This window comes from Phyllobates terribilis, unplaced genomic scaffold (genome assembly GCF_046119375.1).
Source record: "Phyllobates terribilis strain yellow unplaced genomic scaffold, ASM4611937v1 Scaffold_5__5_contigs__length_657084704, whole genome shotgun sequence".
NCBI lineage: Eukaryota > Metazoa > Chordata > Amphibia > Anura > Dendrobatidae > Phyllobates > Phyllobates terribilis.
Genome location: NW_027362765.1, coordinates 153,820,750 through 153,846,089, shown reverse-complemented (window position 1 = coordinate 153,846,089; position 25,340 = coordinate 153,820,750). Strand labels below are relative to the sequence as shown.

The 25,340-nt window shown below is 43.5% G+C and overlaps 1 protein-coding gene across 7 annotated transcripts; it reads right to left on the bottom strand.

Annotated features, from left to right (window-relative positions):
- Positions 1–653: 653 nt before the first annotated feature.
- On the bottom strand, positions 654–25,340 carry KAT7 (lysine acetyltransferase 7). 7 transcript variants are annotated; one of them, XM_073683228.1, is made up of 15 exons: positions 25,178–25,340; positions 22,577–22,724; positions 18,830–19,006; positions 18,417–18,656; positions 17,524–17,606; positions 17,272–17,379; positions 16,889–16,987; positions 16,695–16,805; positions 11,991–12,182; positions 10,725–10,814; positions 10,448–10,588; positions 8,460–8,553; positions 8,235–8,381; positions 7,921–8,027; positions 654–6,227 (listed from the first exon to the last, which is right to left on the bottom strand). In XM_073683228.1, the coding sequence occupies exons 1-15, from the start codon at positions 25,190–25,192 to the stop codon at positions 6,126–6,128; spliced, it is 1,854 nt and encodes a 617-aa protein (XP_073539329.1). In that variant the 5' UTR covers positions 25,193–25,340; the 3' UTR covers positions 654–6,125. The 7 variants fall into 7 exon arrangements, with proteins under 7 accessions (XP_073539329.1, XP_073539330.1, XP_073539331.1 ...); XM_073683229.1 differs by having other exon boundaries at positions 17,272–17,361; XM_073683230.1 differs by having other exon boundaries at positions 22,577–22,736; positions 25,178–25,325.

Genomic DNA, 25,340 nt, shown 5'->3' with positions numbered 1-25,340 from the left:
AATGCCAGACCTCATGTGGCTGGAGTGTGTCAGCAGTTCCTGCAAGATGAAGGCATTGAAGCTATGGACTGGCCCGGCCATTACCCAGACCTGAATCCGATTGAGCACATCTGGGACATCATGTCTTGCTCCATCCACCAACGTCACGTTGCACCACAGACTGTCCAGGAGTTGGCGGATGCTTTAGTCTAGGTCTGGGAGGAGATCCCACAGGAGACCATTCGCAACCTCATCAGGAGCATGCCCAGGCATTGTAGGGAGGTCATACAGGCACGTGGAGGCCACACACAATACTGAGCCTCATTTTGACTTGTTTTAAGGACATTACATCAAAGTTGGATCAGCCTGTAGTGTGTTTTCCACTTTCATTTTGGGGGTGACTCCAAATCCAGGCCTCCATTGGTTAATAAATTTGATTTCCATTGATGATTTTTGTGTGATTTTGTTGTCAGCACATTCAACTTTGTACAGAACAAAGTATTCAATGAGAATATTTCATTCATTCAGATCTAGGATGTGTTGAGTGTTCCCTTTATTTTTTTGAACAATGTACTTTAATGGCAAAAAGTTGTCTATCGTAACATGTAATTTAAAATAAATAAATGCTTGTGTGGACTGGATCCTCAGAGGTTAAATAAAGACTGGCAACAGGAGACTGTCAGCAAGAAGAGTGCATGCTTTATTGAGTAGGCGATATACCGCTATCATATTAACAGAGAAGATTTCACGTAACGGCCTACAGCAGAGAACATAAATAAAGTCTATTATCCAGTGCAAGTAATCGGCAAAGCTGCACATAGAGGGTCTTTGCTAGAGAAGTAACAGGATCTCTACCTGTTCTGGCAGACAGAGGGGCAGGACTGCAGTCTCCTGGTCATATATCACTAGAAGGACAGTATAGTACATAGCATCGTATGCGGTATGGAGGCACCAGTGTAATAAGCAACAGTGGGCACTGAGCATTAGTGTGAATATGTCCCGATGAGTATTTGGGAGGACTGAATAGCCTATAACAGAATAAGGCTGGTGAAATGCTCTAGAACCCATAGAGCAAAGGACAGAAAGTCTATGAGCAGCATCAAGGTGCTAAAGAGGTTAACAAATATCAAAGTGCTGACATATTCCCACTTCTTACAAGATTGGAAATAAACAGCGCCACTCTTGTTCATGGACTAGTATCGCAGCTACAATGCCAGACAGCCCATACACAAGAATGGCACCAAGCACGAGACATGTAGAGAAAGCAGCACACAAATGGCAACAAGTATGTGAACCCAGTCTGTAGGCAGCATGTTATAAAGCATAGACCTACTCGGAGATTGACAGTCTTTCCTTTACACACAGATGTCATCATTAGAGTGGACTCCTAAGCATCGAAAGAGAGCAGTGTAAATAAATAAAATACAAGTTATACTTAATCCTATCAATGGTCTCAGCGCCTCCGGCTCTAGAACATGCCGCGTGCAGATTAGCATTCCTATTACAAGTGAGGTGTTTCCCTTTAAGCCCTCTTACCGCCAGAGATTGGATCGGAGGATATGGTGAGGGGATAGGATGGCACCATAAAAGTTCTAAATAAATGTTCTGGCCGCTAGACTGGGAGCGCTGCTGCTTAGGTGTCATTTCTTAGAGGTAAATGGGAACTTGTCAGGGTAGTAATGTAATCTAATCATATTTGTGGGGAAAAAATGAATAGAAAAGTAGTAATTCATTAAACCCTCTGCTTATTCTGGGTTCAATAATCCAGTAGTCAGTCCTAATCCAGGTCTAACAAATATATCTGTATGCATTTATAAAAAGAAAAGGTTATCATTCACGCCATAGACCCGCCTACTGGACTCAAACCCAAAATAAGCAGAGATTTAAATACTAGTTTATCTTGAATCTTCAGCTTAAAGGGAATCTGTCAGCAGGTTTTTGAAATGTAATCTGAAGACAGCAGGAGATAGAGGCTGAAACACCGAATTCAGTAATGTGTCACTTCTCAAAGTGCACGCTGTTCATTGCTAATTGTGAAGGGTTCATCACTAACAGATTAACATTGCCGGACTAGTCCTACTCCACCCCCTCCTGTGATAAGCAGCTCACTGTCTATAGACATTGTACACAGAGAGCATGGTGGGGGCGGGGTTAGCTTTCTCAGCTCTGCTTCATTCTAAATCTAAAAGCTCCGATTGTGGCAGAACTGCTGCACCCAGTAAACTAAGTGATACATCGTTGGTTTCAGCTTTTCTTTGCCTACATCAGGCTGCTCTGAGAGTAGGTAGCAAAAACCTGCTGACAGATTCCTTTTAATGAGCTCTTTCACATGCTGCCCTGGATTTTCCACATGACGAATTCTCTTTAAAAGTGGTAATGCCGCTAAAGAGTTAATTCTATCAAACTGTACTGTCAGGATATATTAAGGTCTCTCAAAACAAGGCACACACAAAATAGTAAAATCTGATACTCGAGATTTCCATCTTTCGGAATCTTATATACAGCCCATGACAAAGAAAATCCAATACTTCACTAATCGGCTCCTATTCAGTGGGCATCCTGGTAACAACATGGTGGCTCAGTCCAGCCATATCCATGTTAGCTGTACTCTACCAGGACAGGAACACTAACATTGCGTAAGTGTTCAGACACACACACGCACACACACACACAGCTCATCACACTGGCAAACAAAAACTAAATTCCAACAAGTTGAATTCTTGCTTTTCACAACAGGAAATATCAGCTGTCAAGGAGGACATGTCATGCCGATATCTGCTGGTGGCACAATGGAGCATTCATCTGTAAAACCACTCAGTTTATCTCAGAGCGTACCAGGCTGATGCCCGAGTAGGAAAAATAGTACAACGCTCCTACAAGGAGGACACCATGGGGAAAAAAAATAGGGGAAAAGCAAACAATTTCCCCTGGTTTCATACATGTGGCTGCGTTATGTTTCACATTGACATTTCAATTAAGCGGTCAAAGATTAGAGCATAAAAAAATTCCTTCCAAGAAACAGTGCCACTCTAGTCTGCGCCATTTAGGATTTCACACCTTGCCTCAGATCAAGCAAAATGTGGTGAGACAGTACCAGAAACAGCCTGAAAAAGCAAGAGTGGCACACTTTCTCGGGAAAAAAAAATAAATAGAAAGCATACAGCAAGCACGTCACAACCATGGTTGTCCTGGACCTTACCGATCACTTGCAAAATAATTTGTATAAATTAATAATATACACTGCCCCTGCTGTATGCTTGCTCCTGAAATTGTCCCTACAGTATGTTTCTGTGCCTCCTATATGGGTGACCATTGGCTATGTATAGCTAAAGTCCTTCTCAAGTGGCTCTTTTGGCAAAAAAAATTACCAACTGCAACCTATGGGAATGATTTAATGGTTCAGACAATCCCCATTTAAAATAAAAAAAAAAAAAAAAAAACAGGATGGACAAATGTGATTCGGTCGCCGCAGACTTTGTGCAATTTAAGGTTAAAATTTCAAAAATATTTTTCCATCAATATATTCTAAAAAAATAAATGACTTTTTGGCACGTAAAACCCTGTTACAGAAGTGTAAATCACCTGCAACAAGTTTCACACGTCACAATTTATCGTCAAGTCTTTCTGCACTTACAGCCTCAGTCACGGTGCGGTAAAGTGAATTTTGGTTCTCCTCACCCAAGTAGTCTGATTTCTCCTCCTCTTGTCACTGTACTATGAGGAACTAGAAGACCTATTCCTGCTAACTCTCCTTCAATAATTGTCTTTGGCAGCATTCACACATCCACTGTACATTGGGTGCGGTTTTTTTTTTTTCTTCAGATAGCACACTGGATCAATTAACTTATGTGGTTAAAACACACATCAGTTTAAAAAAAAAATGCAACATGGAGGCAAACCGTGAGACTAGAGAAAAACCGTTTTAGGCCAGGTGCACACCACCGTATTTCCATCCAAGTGCGATCTGACAAAACATTAGATCACACTCGAACCAACGTTAGTCTATGGGGCTGTGCATGTCTGATTTTTTGCTTGAACCGAGCTGGTCCAAGGAAAAAAATAAAATATCACAGCAGGTCAGAGTTTGATCCAATTATCTGATTACACTCGGACATGTAAGTCAACGAGTGCATGGAAACCTCCGGAGTATAGTACGATTTCTGTGCATTGACACAATGAAGAAATTTTTTTCTCCTCTCCTTATCCGAGAGAATCAGATCTCACTATGCTGACATTCACGTGTCATTGCATAATTGGCCCAATTCACTCCGATGAGAGACTCTACGGCTGTAAAAAAAAAATAGACCCGGATTCAACAGGTCCATGCAGAGAAGTGCAAGGCAGGCTTGTGTCTTGTAGTTCAAGTCTGGGGGGGAGGGGAGGTGGTGTCAATCAGATTTGTGGAGAACCCCTTAATACACGTGATATATACAGGACTGTGAAAAAGCTTAAGGCAGGTGTGAAAACAAATGCTGCAAAGTAAAAGTGTTTCCAAAAATAGAGGTGTTAATAGTTTATTTTTATCAATTAAAAAAGTGAACAAACAAAACAAATGTAATTTAAATCAATATTTGGTGTGATCAGCCTTTGCCTTCATCAATACTCCTAGGTACACATTCAGTGTTTTGAAGAAACTCAGCAGGAGGTTGTTCCAAACATCTTAGAGAACTAACCACAGATCTCCTGTGGATGTAGGCATGCAGATGCTTATCAATCATGCAAGGCCATCAAGGAGGTGTCCGATTGGCTCCAAGTTTATTCTGCAGCTGGAAAACAACCTCAAACATACAGCCAATGAGATTAAGAACCATCTTCAGTGTAAAGAACAAAGAGTCCTGGAAGTGATGACATGGCCCCCACACAGCCCGGATCTCAGCATCATCGAGTCTGTCTGGGATTACATGAAGAAACAGAAGGATATCCACAAGCCTAAATCCACAGAAGATCTGTGGTTAGTTCTCCAAGATGTTTGGAACAACTTCCCTTCTGAGTTCCGCCAACAACTGCATGCAAGTGTACCTAAAAGGTTTGATGCGGATTTGACAGTGGTCACAACAAAATTGATTCAATTTATATTTCTCTTTTGTTCATTCACTTTACATTTTGTTTATTTTTTATCAATTAACAAACACTTTGAAAGCATCCTTAAAGCTTTTTTCACACCTACCTAAAACTTATTTAGTGTGGTTTATGTGAGAGATATATGTATTTGAGATGAGACAGTCTGTACGATGCTCCCACCATAAGCTGCTCAGAAGATAGCCCCTGTTGTCAGCTGCAAATGTGAGGGAATCCAGTCAACTGTTTAGAACATGGACAGGCCATTGATTTGAGTGAGAACTGTGGGGTAATAAAAGACAAAAAAAAAAAAAGTGTGTGTGTGGTGGGTGGGTGGGTGGACCTACTGGGTCCTCCAAATAGAAAGATGCATTTTGTTTCAGATACCTGCTGTTGGCAATAGATGTGGATCCGTTACATCTATACGTATGCAGTGGATTTGGAGCTCTGTCCAATAGTTAAAAACAGAGTTACTGCAAGTACAGCTTCTGATTTGAAGGATTTGACCCTGTTGTGTATTCTGTGGTCATTGATTGCCCAGATGGGACTTTGATGTGAATTATAATAAAATGTGATGCCAATTAATGCGGACAGAATTTCAGGAACCAAAAATATGGGGCATGTGCTTGGCACAAACACCTGTCAGCCATCCCTGCACTAGGGCTCTTTAGTTATGAATAGCAACGTTTATGGAGCTTCTACTGTGCTGGTATACGGCGTATACACTAACCAGCTCGGAATTCCTTACACAGACATCGCTAACATCTCAGCCTCTTCTTTTCCCTTACTCTCATTAAATTTATGCAGACGTTAAAATGAAACCTGGCGGCTCCAAGTTGGCATTAGGAGGACACTTATCGTAAGTGGAAATGAACACAAATCTTGGATGATCTTGCTAATCCCATCATACAACCACAAGCAGAATGCAGACACTGGTCTGCCAAGGGGACCTCAGGGGTGGAGTGTGGTTTACCATAAGAACAAGAGTTTGGTGGAAGAAACCAGTTGTTTGTCATTTTATATTAAAAAAATACAGAAAGATGACAGAGGAGACTGCAGACTGTGGGGCTGGAATATTAAAAAAGTGTTCATGTTCCTTTGGGGGGCGTCCATTTCAGGCACGTCGGGTCCATTGCCTTATTGCTGTTGCTTCTCTTGGATTCTTTTGCTGCCCATTCATCAATCAAATCCTTTGTAGAAAAAGAATGAATTGAGAGTTACATTCAAGAACCGAAAGGAGTATTCCCATCAACCTCTGGGGCCCTCACAATTCCCAAGAATGCAGGGGCCACAGCACTGGTCTAGTGTTGCATCCCCTTATTTCTGCACATTTGCCCTCATGGCCACTCAGTTACTCTTATGGGGCCATGCTATAATAGTCAACACAGGTCTGCTGGCCATTCATTTTTAGGAATTAGTAATCTATCACTAAAATAGGGGAGAAAAAAGTGTAGTAAACACATGTCAAGACACCCTCTGCTCTGTTGTCAGGGATTGGTCATATTAGCGTGTCTGGGTGACAACCAACATGGCGACTTTTACAGCACCCACAGTGGTCACACTGCTTTCCTATACCATTGGAAGTGGCCTGCTTGATAGGTCAGTAAATGTGGCAGAGGGATACTGTACGCCTGGGAAATTTTCTCATTAAAGGTGCTTGCAATGTTATAAAGTAGTAATGGTGGCCATATGGGACACTGGTCGGCTTTTCATGTATCCTAATACTGGCAAATTCATTTATATTATCCCCCCCCCCCACATGCTATTATTTCCAGAACTTCCATAACCTGTTCTGTAACCAAGGAGCCCAAATAACAATAGACAAGACATTATCAGGAGGCTAGTGTGACAGCAGCTGCTCCTCAATGCTCACCCCTCCTCCGCCTGGGACGTTACAGCAGTGTGCAGCTCCTTGCTATCACTATCAGCCAGTCTCCTGGTAATCGCTGTTGCTCTGCACAGAACAGGGGCTGGAGCCATGCCCCCTTTTCTCAGGCAGGCTGTCATTCACAGGGGGAAGCTGAACACTGCTGAGTGATGTAATGTCCCAGACGGCAGGGGGAGCACTGAGGAGCAGCTGCTATCACGGAATTCCAAGTGTTCTAAAGATAATAGAAGTGAACTGGGCATCTCATCCATATTGTCTGAGGGCAGGGACAGTACAAAAATGTTTTATCTCCCTGGAGTAGCCCTTTAAAAACTTAGTCATTGTCAGGCAGCCCCTATATACATCACTAGAGGTCATATCAACCCTGAACAGTATATGTTCACCTGACTATTTTTTCAGGCAGCCAAAAAGGTCTGATTTGCAAGTGGAAGACGCTTCAGGAAACTCCCTTTTCTATGACATCTTGTAAACCTGAAGCAAACTTATTTAGCATTTTTTGACAATTTCCCGATTGCTTTTTCGTTTTTGACCATCAGTGGTTTTTGGAGTTTTTCAGCAGTTTGTTTTTTTAAACTTCATTCAACAATGAAGAAACGGCTATTGGTTTTTGAAGCAAACACTCAAAAGATAAGCAGGCATCTGTGTGCTTTCCCATTGACTTGTATTGTAAAGTGCACGGCTGCCTGAAGATTTGTCAGGTCAAGCAACTGCTTGGCATCTTTAGAAACCTGACGCAGATAAAAGAAGTTCCAAAAGATGAATGCATGAACAGCAAGTCGTTTTCTACATAAAAACAAAAATGTTCAGGACTTTTGAGCTTTTTGCAGAGTTTACAGGAGCTTTCGGAGCAGACCTGCTCTAAACCACCTGAAAGAGTCATGTGAACATACCCCATGAGGTTCAGCAAAATGGGCTGAGCTCAAAGACATCAACATGAATGATATTAACAGATCATCATTCTGTCCAGGTGGGCTGGAGTAACAGGTTCATGTTACCTGTCTCTTCAGTACAAGATGCTTCCCCTTCCAGTATTTCAACATCTGTAAGGCCTGCAGGGTGCTCACAATATCGACAGGATTTACAGCAGTTTCTTGGCTGATTTCTAAAAAAAAAAAAAATTATGAAGCAGATTGACAAGGATTCCCCAATAAGTATGATTTGTGTTTATTGTACCAGAATAGGACTAGAAAGCATAGCATCTCATAAATGCAAATGTGCTCTATAGGCAGGACCACAGGCATTAAGTATACTGCTTCTAAAATGCACGGTAATGAACCCTTCCAAGGTTCATTGTAAGACACAATCCTACCTTTAATAGAGATCTCCTTGCCCTGGAAGGTGTGGAGGTATCGTAGCAGAACCTCCTTCCAGTAACTACGGTAGCTTATCAGGCCAAGGTCAGAGAGAGGCCGCTCCGGAGATCCCACCTTCTCCTCCACCTTGGATAGTAAGTAACCTGAAAGATGGCAGACACTGTTAGTTCTCATCCTCCATGCTGAAGGCCAGGAGTGGTATATGCAGCCCAGACACTTACTGAAATCTATGAGCATCTTCCCGTAGCCCTGTCTCATGTACTGCGGCATCGTCAGGATACATGACACGTTATAGTTGAGGAAAGAGTTCTTCTCCTGCAAACAAATGGAAAATAAGAGATGACCGGCCACATCAGACACATTTAGGCTTTGAATCAGTAAGTCTTATGGCCAATAATGGAGACCTGTAAAAACACAATTATAATGCTATGGTGGTTGCAGCAAGGGGACACAGACAGGCCTGAATGCCATACACACATTGCATACATACACCGCGTGCAGAATTATTAGGCAAATGAGTATTTTGATCACATGATACTTTTTATACATGTTGTCCTACTCCAAGCTGCATAGGCTTGAGAGCCAACTACCAATTAAGTAAATCTGGTGATGTGGATCTCTGTAATGAGGAGGGGTGTTGACTAATGACATCAACACCCTATATAAGGTGTGCTTAATTATTAGGCAACTTCCTTTCCTTTGGCAAAATGGGTCAGAAGAGAGATTTGACGGGCTCTGAAAAGTCCAAAATTGTGAGATGTCTTGCAGAGGGATGCAGCAGTCTTGAAATTTCCAAACTTTTGAAGCGTGATCACCGAACAATCAAGCGTTTCATGGCAAATAGCCAACAGGGTCGCAAGAAGCGTGCTGGCCAAAAAAGGCGCAAAATAACTGTCCATGAATTGAGGAAAATCAAGCGTGAAGCTGCCAAGATGCCATTCACCACCAGTTTTGCCAAATTTCAGAGCTGCAACGTTACTGGAGTATCAAAAAGCACAAGGTGTGCAATACTCAGGGACATGGCCAAGGTAAGGAAGGCTGAAAAACCACCACCTTTGAACAAGAAACATAAGATAAAACATCAAGAATGGGCCAAGAAATATCTTAAGACTGATTTTTCAAAGGTTTTATGGACTGATGAAATGAGAGTGACTCTTGATGGGCCAGATGGATGGGCCAGAGGCTGGATCAGTAAAGGGCAGAGAGCTCCACTCCGACGCCAGCAAGGTGGAGGTGGGGTACTGGTATGGGCTGGTATCAAAGATGAACTTGTGGGACATTTTTGGGTTGAGGATGGAGTGAAGCTCAACTCCCAGACCTACTGCCAGTTTCTGGAAGACAACTTCTTCAAGCAGTGGTACAGGAAGAAGTCGGCATCATTCAAGAAAAACATGATTTTCATGCAGGACAATGCTCCATCACATGCATCCAACTACTCCACAGCGTGGCTGGCCAGTAAAGGTCTAAAAGTAGAAAAAATAATGGCATGGCCCCCTTGTTCACCTGATCTGAACCCCATAGAGAACCTGTGGTCCATCATAAAATGTGAGATCTACAGGGAGGGAAAACAGTACACCTCTCGGAACAGTGTCTGGGAGGCTGTGGTGGCTGCTGCACGCAATGTTGATCGAAAACAGATTAAGCAACTGACAGAATCTACGGATGGAAGGCTTTTGAGTGTCATCATAAAGAAAGGTGGCTATATTCATCATCACTAATATTTTGGGTTTTTGTTTTTGCATGTCAGAAATGTTTTTCTAAATTTTGTGCACTGATATTGGTTTACCTGGTGAAAATAAACAAGTGAGATGGGATTATATTTTGGTTTTTATTAAGTTGCCTAATAATTCTGCACAGTAATAGTTACCTGCACAAACAGATATCCTCCTAAGATAGCCATATCTAAAAAACCCCACTCTAACTTCCAAAAATATTAAGCTTGGATATTTAGGAGTCTTTTCGGTTGATGGAGAACATAGTTGTTGATCAATAATAAAAGTAATCCTCTAAAATACAACTTGCCTAATAATTCTGCACAGTGTATATTTGCAGACTAAACTCATCCTTGGCACGGTCACGACAATCGTGGATTTTTCCCATCCACTCACACTCACTGAGGGCATGGTTTGTGTGGTCACGTGATAGACTTACAGCAATGTATAGTCTCGGGAACAGACAACCTTCAAAAGAAACATCTGGGAGATCCTACCTTTGAGAAATAGCCTATGAGATGGCAGCCGGTGTTGTCCGCTTCAGTCATGACATAAAACAGAAAAGGCTCGACGTCATAATAAAGGGTTTTATGGTCTAGGAAAAGTTTGGCAAGGAGGCACAGGTTCTGGCAGTAAATCTGAAAGCAGAATGGTTACAGCCACATCATTAATCACCCGGCAATAATGAGATTTGCCTAGTGCAGTTCATTAGTAGCAACCAGTGTTTAATGCAAGGGTTACACAACAGAAAGCCATTAAAGCTCTAATGCCAACCTTGTTTTTCTTGCCGTCTACTTCAAAAACGGAGATGGAACCCTTACGGTAGATCTCATCTCCAGGTGGATGCTTCCACACGCATTTCGCCTGCACAGAAAAGAAAGAGCTGGCCAGGAGATGGCAGACAAGACTAGAAAACCCTGACTGATAGGGCAGGAGGTTTCCTCATGAAGTAAGTTTATACAAACACGCGGGTGACTTCACACATTGCAAACTTATTTTTAAAGTTCTCCTATTTGGGAGTATGGACCCTCTGGATCGTCTTCTACTTAGGGCACCCATGTCTGATGGATCTCACCCACCAGTGCATTCAGGGTTCACTCTAAGCGCTGTTCACAAGAAATGATTGAGCTCCCAGAAATAACAAGAGGTGTGTGGGGGAGGAAGAGGTGGAGAGATGTTAAAAAAAGGGGTTGTCCAGGTTTGGGATGGAAATCTGCAGTCACTATCGCACACTGTCAGAATTCCCAAAAATGGGTAGTCACGTGGCAGCAAATTTGCAATTTGCACTAGACGTGCGCGGCCTCGCTCAACACAAGTGAATTGAGCGAGGCAGAGCACTCCTAGTCGGCAAGTGACAGCATGTATGCACAGCACATACTTTTGGCCACATGACCACCCGCTCTGACTGCTGACACCATAGAATCCTGACAGCATGTGGGGATTCAGAGTGACTGTAGACTTTCATCCCCAACTTGGATAACCCCTTTAAAAAGATGAGATGACTCCATTAAGGAGAGTTTGTTACTAAGTTTAAGCCATAGATCTATAGGTCGTTGACAGTCTGCCCTTAGCTTACTGTGGCTCCTGGAAGCTACATACATTCATTATTTTACAGTTTACATCCATTACTGGGAAAGATGAACATGATTAGTCAGAGCCCTGACAAACTCCATCACAGATAGCCAAGTGCTCCTACACATTAGATGGTCGGCCAGTCTGGTCAAAGTAAATGTGTATGGGGGATAATAGCAACTCTCCCCAGATGGAAGATGATGTGGGGAGAGAGTGGGATTTGCGTTGGGAATGTTGGATTGGAACGACTGATCCCTGCTCCTCAAAGGTGTCATTCAGCAGCTTATGCCACAATCCTGCTCTTCAAAACTAATGTACGCTGGGGTCATGTTTAATATGCACGCGTACGGGGCGTTGGGAGGAAAAGCCACCAGCCGAACGCTATTACAGTATGTCATTAGCCGATTAGGAGCCAAGTAGTTATACACAAGGGAAGAATGGGGCATGTGATGCTGGATCACCACTCACCATGTGCCTGCGCAGGATAGTTTGACTCTTCATATACTTGAGACAAAACTCGCACATGTACAGCCGCCCTAGCCGGGCATACTCTTCGGGGTACGGCGAGTGGTACCAGGTGTCCAGCTCATATCTGCCAAACACAATCGTCTTTATCATGTTGCTTCCTTCTGTGATCTGACCCTGCAACCGAAGTTTCTCCTACAAAGACAATAGTGGTTCCATTAAACTATGGGTACCATTTACATCCATGCCCAAAATAGAATGTTAAACAAAATTTTACAATTTTTTTTTTTTTTTTTTCCTTATAAAACACACATACACACCTAAAACATAAAAGGAAACCTCTGATGGGCACATCGAAAGAACTTTCGAGTGTCAGCTCATAACTGTGACTAGTCAGAGCAGCGGTAGACAAATCATTTCATGAGACCGGCCGGCATTAGACCAAATTCTCACATCTATATTATATTGATAGTGCTTGGATTGCAATAGCCGGCCCGGCCGCTGGTCTCCTGACCACTACCAAGTCTCACGTAAGTCTGTTTGGCTGTCAGTTTTGCTGCAATTTTCCTAACTTGCAAAACGCCAAAAGTGCCTTCAAATATTACAATAAATTCTATAGCCACATACACACAACACAGCATAGAAAGCATTTTGTTTTGTAGTATTTGTGTTCTTATTAACCCCTTTACCGCCGAAGGCTGTTTGCACGTTAATGACCGGGCCAATTTTTACAATTCTGACCACTGTCACTTTATGAGGTAATAACTCTGGAACGTGTCACGGATCCCCCTGGTTCGGAGATTGTTTTTTCGTGACATATTGTACTTCATGATTGTGGTAAAATTTGTTCGATATGACTTGCGTTTATTTGTGACAAAAATGGGAAATTTGGCGAAAATTTTGCAATTTTCAAACTTTGAATTCTTATGCCCTGAAATCAGAGATTTGTCACACAAATTAGTTAATAAATAACATTTCCCACATGTCTACTTGACATCAGCACAATTTTGGAACCAAATTTTTTGTTAGGAAGTTATAAGGGTTAAAAGTTGACCAGCGATTTCTCATGTTTCCAACAAAATTTACAAAACCATTTTTTTAGGGACCACATCACATTTGAAGTCACTTTGAGAGGTCTTTATGACAGAAAATACCCAAAAGTGACACCATTCTAAAAACTGCACCCCTCAAGGTGCTCAAAACCACATTCAAGAGGTTTTATTAACCCTTCACATGCTACACAGGAATTTTTGGAATGTGGGGGGGGGGGTGGACATTTAACTTTTTTTCACAAAAATTCTACTTTAGATACAATTTTTTTATTATTCTTGCAAGGGTAATAGGAAAAAATGGACCCCAAAATTTGTTGTGCAATTTCTACTTAGCACGCTGATACCCCATATGTGGGGTAAAACAACTGTTTGGGCACACGGCAGGGAAGGAGCGCTATTTGACTCTTTGAATATAAAATTTGCTGGAATAATTGGCAGACATCATGCTGCGTTTGGAGAGCCACAAGTGACACCATTTTGGAAACTAGACCACCCCCCTCAAGGAACTTATTTAAATGTGTGGTGAGCACATTGAACCCCAGGAGGCGTGAAAATAATAAGAAACAAAAATTCAGCACATTTTTAACGCAAAAATGTTATTTTAGCTCCAATTTTTTTATTTTCACAAGAGCAACATGAGAAATTTCACCATACAATTTGTTGTGCAATTGCTTGAGTAAGAAGATACCCCATAAGCGGGGGAAAACTACTTTTGAGGCACAGCGCAAAGCTCAGAAGGGAAGGAGCTCCTTATAGTGCAGATTTTACTGTTATGGTTTGCGGCTGCCATGACCCACTGGGAAAGTCCCTGAGGTGCCAGAAAATCAGAACCCCCCCAATTTTACAAACTACTCCTCTCAACTAGGGGTGCAGTGATCATATTGACACCACGGGTGTGTCACAAAATGTTATACCATTGGTAAGTGAAGAAAAAAAAAAAAATTACATTTTTACCACCAAAATTTTGTTTTAGCCCCACATTTTACATTTTCGCAGAAGTGGGTAAAAATGGCACCAATATTTGTCCCACGTTCTGCTGAACGTGGCAATACCCCATATGTGACTGTACAGTACTGCTTAGCCATACAGCGAGACTCGAGAGGAAGGGAGCGCTATTTGCCTCCTGGAGCACAGATTTTCCTAGAATAGTTTGCAGACTCCATATACTAAGAGCTAGAAGAGCAAAATCCCCCCTCAAGTGAGCCCATTTTGGAAATGATACCCCTTTGGGAATTTGCCTACAGCCGTAGTGACGATTTTGACTTCATGGGTGTTTTCTAGAAGCAAGCAGCAGTGGATGTTGCGGAGTGAAAATTGCAAACTGCCGCTGTAGTGACCAGTGCGTTGTAGTGACCAGTGCGTTGTAGTGACCAGTGCGTTGTAGTGACCAGTGCGTTGTAGTGACCAGTGCGTTAGGCCTAGCTCATGCTTCTGGAGACATGCACCCGTACATTTGGCAGGCTCTCATCGCTACAGAAATGCCAAACAAGTGGACGCTATATGTGTTTAAGGCACACTGGGGCTCAGAAGGGAGAGACATTTGGATTTGGGAGCACAGAATTTGCTGAATTTCTTTTGGAGTGTGAGGAGCCATTTCACTTTTCCGGAGCCTTTGTGCCACCAGTACCGTATCGTGGAAGCCCCCTATATTTCCGATAACAGATGACGGACCTGAGTGGGGGGCTTTTTTTGTGAATGGAGCTGAAGCTTTTATTGGGAACATTATACATAACATTTGGGATCACATTTATCCTGCGCTCTACACTAAGCACTTATATTGGGGTTTCCATTAAAATCTCAGAGTGACGTGATTCAGATGAAACCCCTGAGGGGTTCCATTCACTATAATGAGGCAGCAGGGTTACTCTGGACTCCTTCTGGCCTCTGTTCAGCGATGTCCTTTTCAGAGGTGCACAAAACTGTCGCCGATGGCACTTTTATGCACGCCTAAGATGACGAGCACTGCCTGATCATAGGCGGCCAGACTGCGTCCACAGTGCCTCCATCTGCTTTATTATAGGGAATCTTCCGCCGGGGGTTCCGTATGAATCACGTATTTCAGAGTTTTACCTGGAAATCCCGGTGTAAGCGCGCAGCGTAGAGTAAATATGCGCCGAGCCTTACTGCGATCTTTGGGAGACAGAATGAACAAAGAAAACAGCAGGTGAAGAATTGGTTTTATGTTTTTACGCCGTTCCTCGTGCGGTATAAGTGATTTGACAACTTTGTTCTTCAGGTCGGTGCGATTACAGTAATACCAGATTTATAGCTTTTTTTATGTTTGGCAGCTGTCACACACACTAAAAGAAGCTTTTTTCTTTTGCAAAAACTAGTTTTTGCATCGCCATATTTTGGGAGCTATAGTTTTTCCATATTTTGTCAGACAGTCATGTGACGGCTTGTTTTTTGCGGGACAAGTTGACGTTTTTATTGGTACCATTTTCGGGCACATGACATTTTTTGATCGCTTTCTATTCTGATTTTTGGGAGGCAAAATTAACAAAAAAAACACATGACATTGGGTCACCATGGCAACAATCGGGACCCCACGACGTCATCCGATCCAAGGTAAGAGGGGCTTTCTTTCCTTGGCCTGCTCTTGAAATGCTGCGATCAACTTCGATCACAGCATTTCGGGGGTTTATGTCAGAATCAGCAGACACCCGGCGGCGATCGCCGAGATGTATCTATATGTACCTGGTGCCAAAGGCACAGGGATGTATAGATACTAGTGATGAGCGAGAATGTTATGTTAACCCCTTCTGCTTGGGTGCTCGCCGAGAATTTGTAGCTTGCTCGAATGTTATGTTTGAGTCACTGTGTGTGCATGATTTGCGACTGTTTGACAGCTTTAATACATGTGAAAAATGCCTAACAGGCATTCCTCACATGTATTAAAGCTGTCAAATAGTCGCCAAAGATACTAGAAAACAACCTGAGCATGCTCGTAAATTTCGAGTAATGAGCATGCTCGCTCATCACTAATAGATAAGTCTGGCGTCAGAGAGGGGTTAAAAGTATTAAAAAAAAAAAAAAAAAAAAAAGTGCTAGTAAATGCATAATTTATTTTTAAGTAAGCACCAAAAAAACGAAGAAAAAGAAAACAAGTGTGTGAAGGAGGCCTTATGGTTTGGGAACATGGCGTTTTAATAGATGCCAGTGTGGCTGCACAGTTTTTGAAACTTTGCTTCAAGAAACCACCAGCAGTTTTTTTTTTTTTTTTTTTTGCATCTTCTTTGTAGTTTTGTCCGTTTTAGTTTTTTTGAACATACAAAAAGCAGCCTGAAGAATAGAGAGGTCACTTTAGATGCTTTATGACTTTTGAGGTGGTTAAGAGATGTTAAAAAAGATGGACCATATGCAAAGCAAGTCGTTTTATCATTTTTAAAATTTGAGTTCTTTCAGGCAGAAGCCACCTGAAAAATACACAGCATGCACACGTTTAGTATTTGGTGAGTTTTTTTTAGCTCCGTATCTGTAAGCCAAAACCAGGAGTGGGTGATAAATACAGAAATGGTGACGTGTCTCTATTATACTTTTCCTCTGATTGTTCCTCTCCTGGTTTTGGCTTACAAATACTGAGGTGAAAAAAACTCATATACTCAATGTGTGCACTTGGCCTTAAGGTTACAGCCATGTTGCCTCAATTCCTTACCAAATCCTCAGAGGCTCTGGCCTGAGCCCTTCGGAAAAGCTCAAGGTCATACTCGCTGGTAAGGTTCTCCAACAGCGGCTCCCTGGTGTTGCCATATGTCTGCCTATGTTCCTGTGAGTACAGAGGCACTTGTTTAGACTAGATTGCGGGTTTTTATATACCCATGGCACACGTTTACAGTTCTCTAGCATTACCATATATTTCTCCTTCTGTTCTTTGGTTAAGCCAGAATTGCGTTTCTTCCTCATTTCGGAGACTTTCTCTTTATAACGAAGCTGACGTTCAGTGGGAGCCTGTAAGGACAGATAAGTATCAGCCAAGGACAGATAAGCATCGTCGAACAGTCTAGAACTGTGTAAGGACGGATTCTAGAATGACTTTAAAGCTTTTCCATTGTGCTTTAAGAGGAGATGCAGTTATACATCCCTCAATGTGGCAAGGACCCTTAGGTTGGCACTTAGGATATTGATAATAACTTAGGCATATTGCCTTGACTATTTCTAACAGCATCAGTATAAAAGCTCGGTATTACTGTGCCAAGAGATTATTCTATAAAATTAAAAAAAATCAGTCCTACCTGGTGCCGTGTGGCATGCCTGTTGTTCTCATCCTGCCTGTGGGACAGCATTCTGTCTTCCACCTGTTTGTCACGACTCTGTCCTCTTACCTGAAATTCATCACAAGTCTGTGAATGTAAGCAATCATGGATGGGTCAGGTCAGCGTTCTTCAGGAATACACACACACACACACACACAGAAAAGACACTAACCCCTTCACGTTGCACTCAGTGCTGTGAGCAATGGGGTGCTGAACAAAATAGAGGGCTACCTTGCACTCGTCCGCTGAGAGGTTGTGGTACAACGGGCAACCGGAGATTGAAAAGTGCCTCTCGTGTTTTCCAGTGAGGTGTCCTAAAATACAAAGTCAGATAGGAGATACACAATGTATAAGCCTCGAGTGCAACCAGTTTACAGCCCCACAGACATTACTGTAGCCAAAGGCCCCATTACACATTGGATGAAAATCAGGAAACCCACTGACTTTAAAGGGACTGGGTGACCATCTGATGTGTTTGGGGCCTCCCGAATTGGAGAGAAGGATCAAGAAGTTAAAATATAAGACGCTCGATCCTTTTTTTTCTCCCCTTTGGGGGAAGATAGCCACTGCCAGACAAATCTGGTATCTGGTTTTCTCCTCTCTCCCCATTGAAGACACATGAATTCTTGGTCAAGTCAGGCCGGGAAAGACCATGCGTTCAGCAGACAACTCTCCTGTATGGCAGGCTTTAGGGAAGCTATAGGTCTGTACAGAGTTTTAGTCTTATATTTAACTGAAATACATGCAGTTTAACTGCAAATAGAGATCTTAGAATTAATACATGTTGCCTCAGCTTTCATAACAATAGACTGGCAACAGATAGCTGTAATATGGAATAAAAACTGCAGCCACAATACACAGGCTTCCATGGTGAGTCCATATTATGGCCACCTGAAGCTGGTCTGATCAACTGCATTACCTTTTAGGCTCTTTTCAGACAAAAAAAAAACGAAAAAAAAAAAAAAAAACGAAAAAAAAAAAAACACCACTTACACATACTACTTAGTATTTTTTTCTACATGTCATAATATAGAATGGTGCTATGCCATTTAAAACAAAACTGGCAAGGCCGTGGATGCATTTAACATGTGCTTCACTGTAAATGGAAAAATATGGCACCTTACCTAGTGAGTTGCAGCCAGGGGTCGGACACTTCATATTGAAGTTGTAGCTTTCGTGAAACCGTCTTCGCTTGGGTCTGTGCGAGAGGTCACTGCCGGAGTCCTTCATGGACAAGTCTTTTGCAATGCTCTCATCGTGAGACACGTTGGGGCTTGAAATGTCTATATCAGATTCTGATGAGGGTGCATTTCCAGTAGGTGTGCGAGGTGGGGATTCGTCATGATCCCCCGTGTTTTTAGCATCTGTGGCAGACGGAATAAATGGTTTAGCACCCCCAAACTAAGCAATTTGGCAGAAAGCACACAAAGAGGAGTCTACTCTACAGGGTCACAGCTAAACAGACAGCCAGCGTGCATCTACTATGACATAAGAGAGCGCGTCCGTCAGTAGTGGAAGCTCGGCTGCACCCCCGTACCTCTGTCACAAAAGTCCACCGCCTGCTCTGTTTCCGATCCCGATGAGCGGGTCTGTCGGAGCGGGTATTTTTTCGGAGTCACGGGGGTGGGCTGCTGCTGGCTGCGGGTCACCCTCCGAGTGGAGTAGGCCGGCTCCTCTGCACCAAACGATTGCAGATTGCCAACCGGACTGGAATCTGGTTTAATACAAACCACAATTTCACTACCCGACACGGTCAACAGTTACGTGACCTGCCCTGTGATTACAGCTTCCTAACCATGAATACATGGCAAAAGGAAACAAAACAATCTGCACCCCTGAGTAAAACAATTCCATAACAATGATGGTAGAAATCGATCTGGCATGAAAAATAATAAGTGTGTTGACTACTACTCGGACAACCCCTTCTAAATTTCCATGTTTCTCCTTTGTAAAATAACACCTATACCCATCACTGGTACCGTTCCAGGGTTGTCAGCACTGAACCTCCCGGGGATTGCGTGACATTGCCTGCAGGCATGACATAATCAGCACTTCACGCTCCCCTTCTTTGGGCAAATCGCATACATCAGGAGGATGCGAGATCAGCAGCTCAAGAAAGCCGATGTCGACACCAGTAATGGAGGCTAGTATAAGTGTTATGTTACAAGGGGGAAACGGCGATTGTCCAAGTAGTGGACAGCCCCTTTAAGAGACTCAAACAATGTAGTGTCATGGCAAGTCACACACAGTGAGCACATGTAGCTGCCCCCAATTGCCAATTTCTATGGTTATGTGTAGACCAGAGTGCTGGCATATTAGGATGCCATAAATGTCTAATGTATTGGGTGGGGTAGATGGAAACACTCTCCTCTTAATCATTCCAAAAGGAGCAAGTTGTGCCCATGCACTTTCATACTGCACAATTAACTGGTGGTTTTTCAAGGGTTTGTCCCGTGAACAGCATTTATCACTTAGCCACAGGTGGATGATCAATGTGCAATTAGGGGTCCGACTGCTGGGAACCCCACCAACCCCGAGGACTGGCGATCCAAAGTCCAGTGTGTGAATAAAGCAGTAGTGAGCTTATGTGACCACTACTGATCACATAGGCTTATTGCAGCTCCATTCACATGGGAGACTCAGTATTGTACATTTATCCTGTGAATCTAGAAGTGGTTTCGGGGGGCAAATCCTATAATAAATACAGCCAGGGTTCGGTTTCCATGATCATACACCATTTCGATATCACAAGACAAAGCAGGGAAGTGTACAAACTCTCCGCACATTTAGTAGCGTCACCTTCGATATACAGATGTAATATTCACCGATTCACTGGCTGATTCTGATCTGTACATCTAATACACAGCTCCCCTACCTGACCTCAGTATACAGGCCTGCACCATGTTAGAGTAACAGCTGGAAGTAAGAAGAGCAGCAAGCAGAGATTGTGACAGAGTGAGAGGTTGTAAATTCACCAGTGTAATGTGACGGGATGTCAGATGTGTTACCATCCTCGCAGACTGATTCGACAGACCAATACAAGGACCATATCACCACAGCAACAATACTTGTCATATACAATGCAAGGATTCCAACGGGTAAAGAATGGCTCCGGGCATAGAGAGCATTGATCAGAAAATGTCCATCTTAACATCTACATGCATTAACGGGTCCATCTGTCCCTGGTACATATGAGGCAGCACAGTTGTCTGTGCCTGCATATTTTATCTGAAAGTCTGAATCAAGCTGTCACCCAATCTTAGTATTCTTATAGACCATAAACACAGGCACTGTTCCTCTAAGGCCTCATTCCCATGTTAGATTTTTCCACGTACTAAAAAAAAAAAAAAAAACAACCAGACCAATGGAGTCTCAGACTCTAATCAGTATATATGGAAAAATTGGGACCTGTGAGTTGTCAATAGGATGCGGCTTTCATTTTCCAAAGTGGATCTGAAAAATTAAGGTGGGACCCTATCGATTTCTGTTGCCTACTCTTCCATTTATAGCATCAACAAACAACTCATTTTTCAAAGCTGGTCACTAACAAGAGGTCCTGCAGTGTGTCTGACCTAGACCGTTATGATATATGCCACCTCTTCCATAAAGACCATGCCACCAGTGTTCCCCCACACAAAATTCTGTTTCTGACAAATGCTCCCTGCATTCAGATGTAGTGTCCATTTCAGAGTTTACACCATCTATAACAACCCGACAGGGGGGCCGCCATTAGCCTGGTGGCATTCACCAAAGAGAGAATCTCAATACAAAAACAATCTGAAACATTTGGATTCAGACCCATACTGCAACATCAAAGAATATAGTACCCTAACCCTATATTGTGCCAGGCTGCACAGTTATCCTGGCTGGATTCAATCTAACCTGCACTAGCTCAATCACATACAGGTAAAGAAAAGACATGGTCACAGGCTGTCTGTAACTGGGAGGGTGGGGGGCGCAGAAAGGAGGAGCACACACCAGACCAGGGGTATTTGGGGAGCAGTTATGGGTGCGGCTGTTTGGTTTGCATGGCACAACAGTACCTTTCATGTGTGTATACAATACATCCAAATGACTAGGAAAGAATTGCAATGTTGCTTGAAGCCAGGATAAAGCCTGTGAATGGCCAAGTTGTGCCCCAGTTGATGCCTTAGTTTTCCTGGCTAATTTACAGAGTATTTAACAGGATCATCAAGCTTTATATAAATAATAATTATTCATTGTGTTCAGGAACATTCTGCAATTTTCTAACGTTATTTGGGTTTCAATTTCTAAAAAATTTTCAATATCTCTGTTTTTTTTTTGTCAAGAAAAAGAAGCAGCTGCTGTTTACATCTAGAATGCAAAAAAAATGAATAAAATCATCCTGATCACATGCCACTGACACGGGACAAGAGCGAGGCCCGACACACCGATCAGTTATCAGCTCCTTCCCACGGAGCCATTTATTCCTTGAGTGATCCAATAATACATGTTTATGGGGAGATTGCTATCTGCTAAACAAGCAACTACAATCATTCCTGTGTTTGCTGGGCATCATCAGATCAGCTTTTATGGGTGTAAGGTAAAATTGGTTTGTGCGTGAATGGATCTTGGTCAGAAATACAGATTATCATATTGATCTATTATACCAGAACATCCCTTTAATCAGGAGACCCATCAGCATTTTTTTTGCGCTTCCTTGCCCCAAGCAAAACTAAGCAATACCAGAATTTAGCAGAAGTGAGGCTGATAAGATGAAAAGATGGTGAAAGAGCAGAATCAGAGCTACTAAATGCACTTTTATAGCTTAGCATCCTCATTTAAGAGGGAACTAATTAAAATCAATGGAGCAGCTATAACTGCTGGCGCTCAGCAAAACTACTAATAACGGTGGTAATACCCTGGATGCACTTATATTCAGCTACAATTCCTATCTGCTCATGTGTACGGCTAGGATCTAATACAATCTATTCTGCAGGGTCAGGATCAGAGGCACAAATCATGACATCCCCTCCAAGCTAACTCATTAGTTGGACTGTAAGCAGCCATGCACCTCTGCTCTGTAACCAAGATTAAAAAAAAAAATAAATAAAAAGGTTAGAAATCAGAACATAAAATGTGATCAAACATCGGGTCAGAACAGAGGAGTGACAGTACAGAAAACCTTCCTGATCAGTTACCAGCTCAATGAGCTCCTTTAATTCAGCACCAATTGGGTCTCATTGTTGACAGACTAAAGGAATTTCCTTCTACTGGATCGTTGTCTCACATAGTCAGAACACCCAGAATTCGGCTGACGTACCTTGTGAGCTCTGGCTGAGCCTTGCCGTGGAACGGGTGATGCGTGCAGGCCCTCGGGAGTTGGCGTCGCTTTCGGAACTGTCTGTGTGCTCCATGTCTGTAGAGAAATCGGAATCTTCTGTCCCATCCGAACTGCTTCCAGCATTCCTCTATGGAACAGGCTGTGATTAGGATTGCTAGTCATACTGCTCATAGTGATGTGAGCAGCCCATACAAGGTACATACAGCAGCGAGACTAATCTCTCCTTCCCAATGGCCAGCGACACAGAGGTGAGAAAATGGAGAGGAGTGGTGTGCGCAGATTTATGTCACTGAATAAAAAGCAGACACCATCGCTGAGAAACCCACTACTCAAGGGTACAATAATCACCAAGACTAACGCACTGTGCTACTTACAGAACCGATAGACTTTATAGGGAACCTGTCAGTCTTTGCATGCTGGGGCCAGCTGAGGAGGCTGACAGCATCCCTTTAATTAGAGTTGGTGTGACTTTATTTGCATGTCCCATTCCACCGGCTATGACAGGGGTCTGTGGCTCCTGGACTGGAGACATACTGCCTCTTACCTTCTTTTGATTAGCCAGCCTGGCACGACATCACATTTGTGTCACAACGCAGAGATGACCTGCTAAGTCGATTCACACCAACTCTACCTTAAGGACGCAGACAATTTTCATTGTCTCTTGTGAAAGATCTAAGTGAAACATAGACCCCCGACTCAAAGTTATTGTGCCAAAATTCTGGCATAAATTACTTTGAAAAGTCTCAAAAACTTGGCAAAACGTGGAGTTGCACAAAAGTTTCGCAACTTTCCGCATGTTGCCCAGCTTCACCAAAATGGGAGGATCTGGAGTGGTGTTGGCTCCATGCTCCTACTGCGCAGACGAGTCACTAGTACTTGTGCTCCCAGCGTTCTCCGGCACACAGAAACTCTGGGAGAGGAAGTATCAGTGACTCACCTGCGCAGTAGGAACGTGAAGCCAATGCCCAGAGAAGGGCAGAAGAGGAACGATGACACTGGGACTGCACAGGATGAAAGCCTGATGTCACAGGCACACGGTGACGCTGTGGGAAGAGAGGATAATGAAGTACGGAGGCAGAGTTGTCTTCCACGCACAGCCTGGAAGAGGACATTTATATAAAGTGATAAAAGATGATTTCTCAACAACACATCTGATATGAGACATACAGGGATCACTCTCTTCAGCCGTCTATAACCTGTATGCCCATACTAACAGGTTACATAGCTGAAACGTGGTGACAGATTCCCTTTAAGAGGCATGCACCTCTTAATGAGTCAGGAGTGTGGCTCCAACATTCCCCCTCATCAAGGCTGGCGTAGAAGATCGGCACCATACATATTATTTCTCAAATGGTATAGCCATATAAGGGATTATTCTTGTCGTGAGAGGTAACAGTCACAAGCTCTCGGTGTACGTCTATGAGAGCCTCATAGACTTACACTGAGTTGTGACTTCAGGCTCGCCCCAGCAAACACCGGAGATCTGGCAGGTCACAACCTGCAGGTGACGACCGGAGTGGCGCAGATAACAGATGAAGACAACGGCTGGTAAGTAGAAGACTAGGGGCAGGGAACTTGGATTAGTAGCACCACTCCAACAAAAAGCTGCCGTGGTGGTGCTTTAAAAGGGGTTGTCTTGTGTGGCTTACATGCTAGAACACCCCACAATCAGTATCACATACCTATTACTGCTCCAGCACCTCCTCTCTGGGCTTTTACAGGTCAGAAACCCCAATGGTCAGGCCGAGATTGTCAGCACAAGTGATCAGCAGCAGCCCTATCAACAAAGCTGAGAGCAGGCGCTGGAGGAGGAGTAATAGTGATTGTGGTAGAGGCCAACAGATCAAGCCTTCGGGCCATGTTACTGTGCACCCGGACAATCCATTTGAATGGAGGAGCAGGGGCACATCCGGGAGACCCCTAGGCAGCAAGGCCCTCTAAAATCACAGGGGAAGGCTGCCCCCTGCAGACAAGGACCATGGCAAAGTGATCTAACCCGAAAGAAAAACGGAGCTACAGCATGTGACGAGCTGAACACGGTTTGTTATGACCACGCCCACAACACAAGCTACTGGCTAAAGAATCATAGATGCGGCTACGGACCAATCAGGACACAGCAGGGCGCGCCAAACAGTTGACAGACAACACAACCAGCCAACGATAGCATGAGACCAAACACAACGGCCAATCAGGAGACAGAAGCGACGGGATTTCATGTGATTGGCGCCATAGCGTATCAATGAGCTCAAAACCACACGCGAGGCGCCAGCCATGACTGACAAGGTCGGCAACCAATGTGGAGCCGAGACATTAGACTGTCTCCCAATCAGAGTGCGTCTTCACAGCCTAACACCCAATTAGCACAGAACATGAGAACCCGACACAGGCCTTGTTTTGACTGTATTTCTCACACTGGGGCCCTCACGTCTATGCCGAGGCTGCAGTCTTACTGTAGCGGCCCAGAGTTCGGGTGTTTTCTCACAGCTCTGAGCCGGCCGGCCATAGGGAGTGCTGCCCTTCTCGCATCTTCTATGCTGACGCCTACAGCCAAGCCCTTGTCTTACGTCACCTATCCCTTACCTTCCTCCGGGGCATAGCTCGTCCCTCCCTTTCGCTGTGTCGCTGGGCTCCCGTTGTAAGCGGTTACCTCAGCACAAGAATCCGTTCGGCGCCGTCTCCGGGTAACGGGAGAGTGGCGCGCATGCGCGTTCACGCCCACCTATTCGCACATAACCCCGCCCAC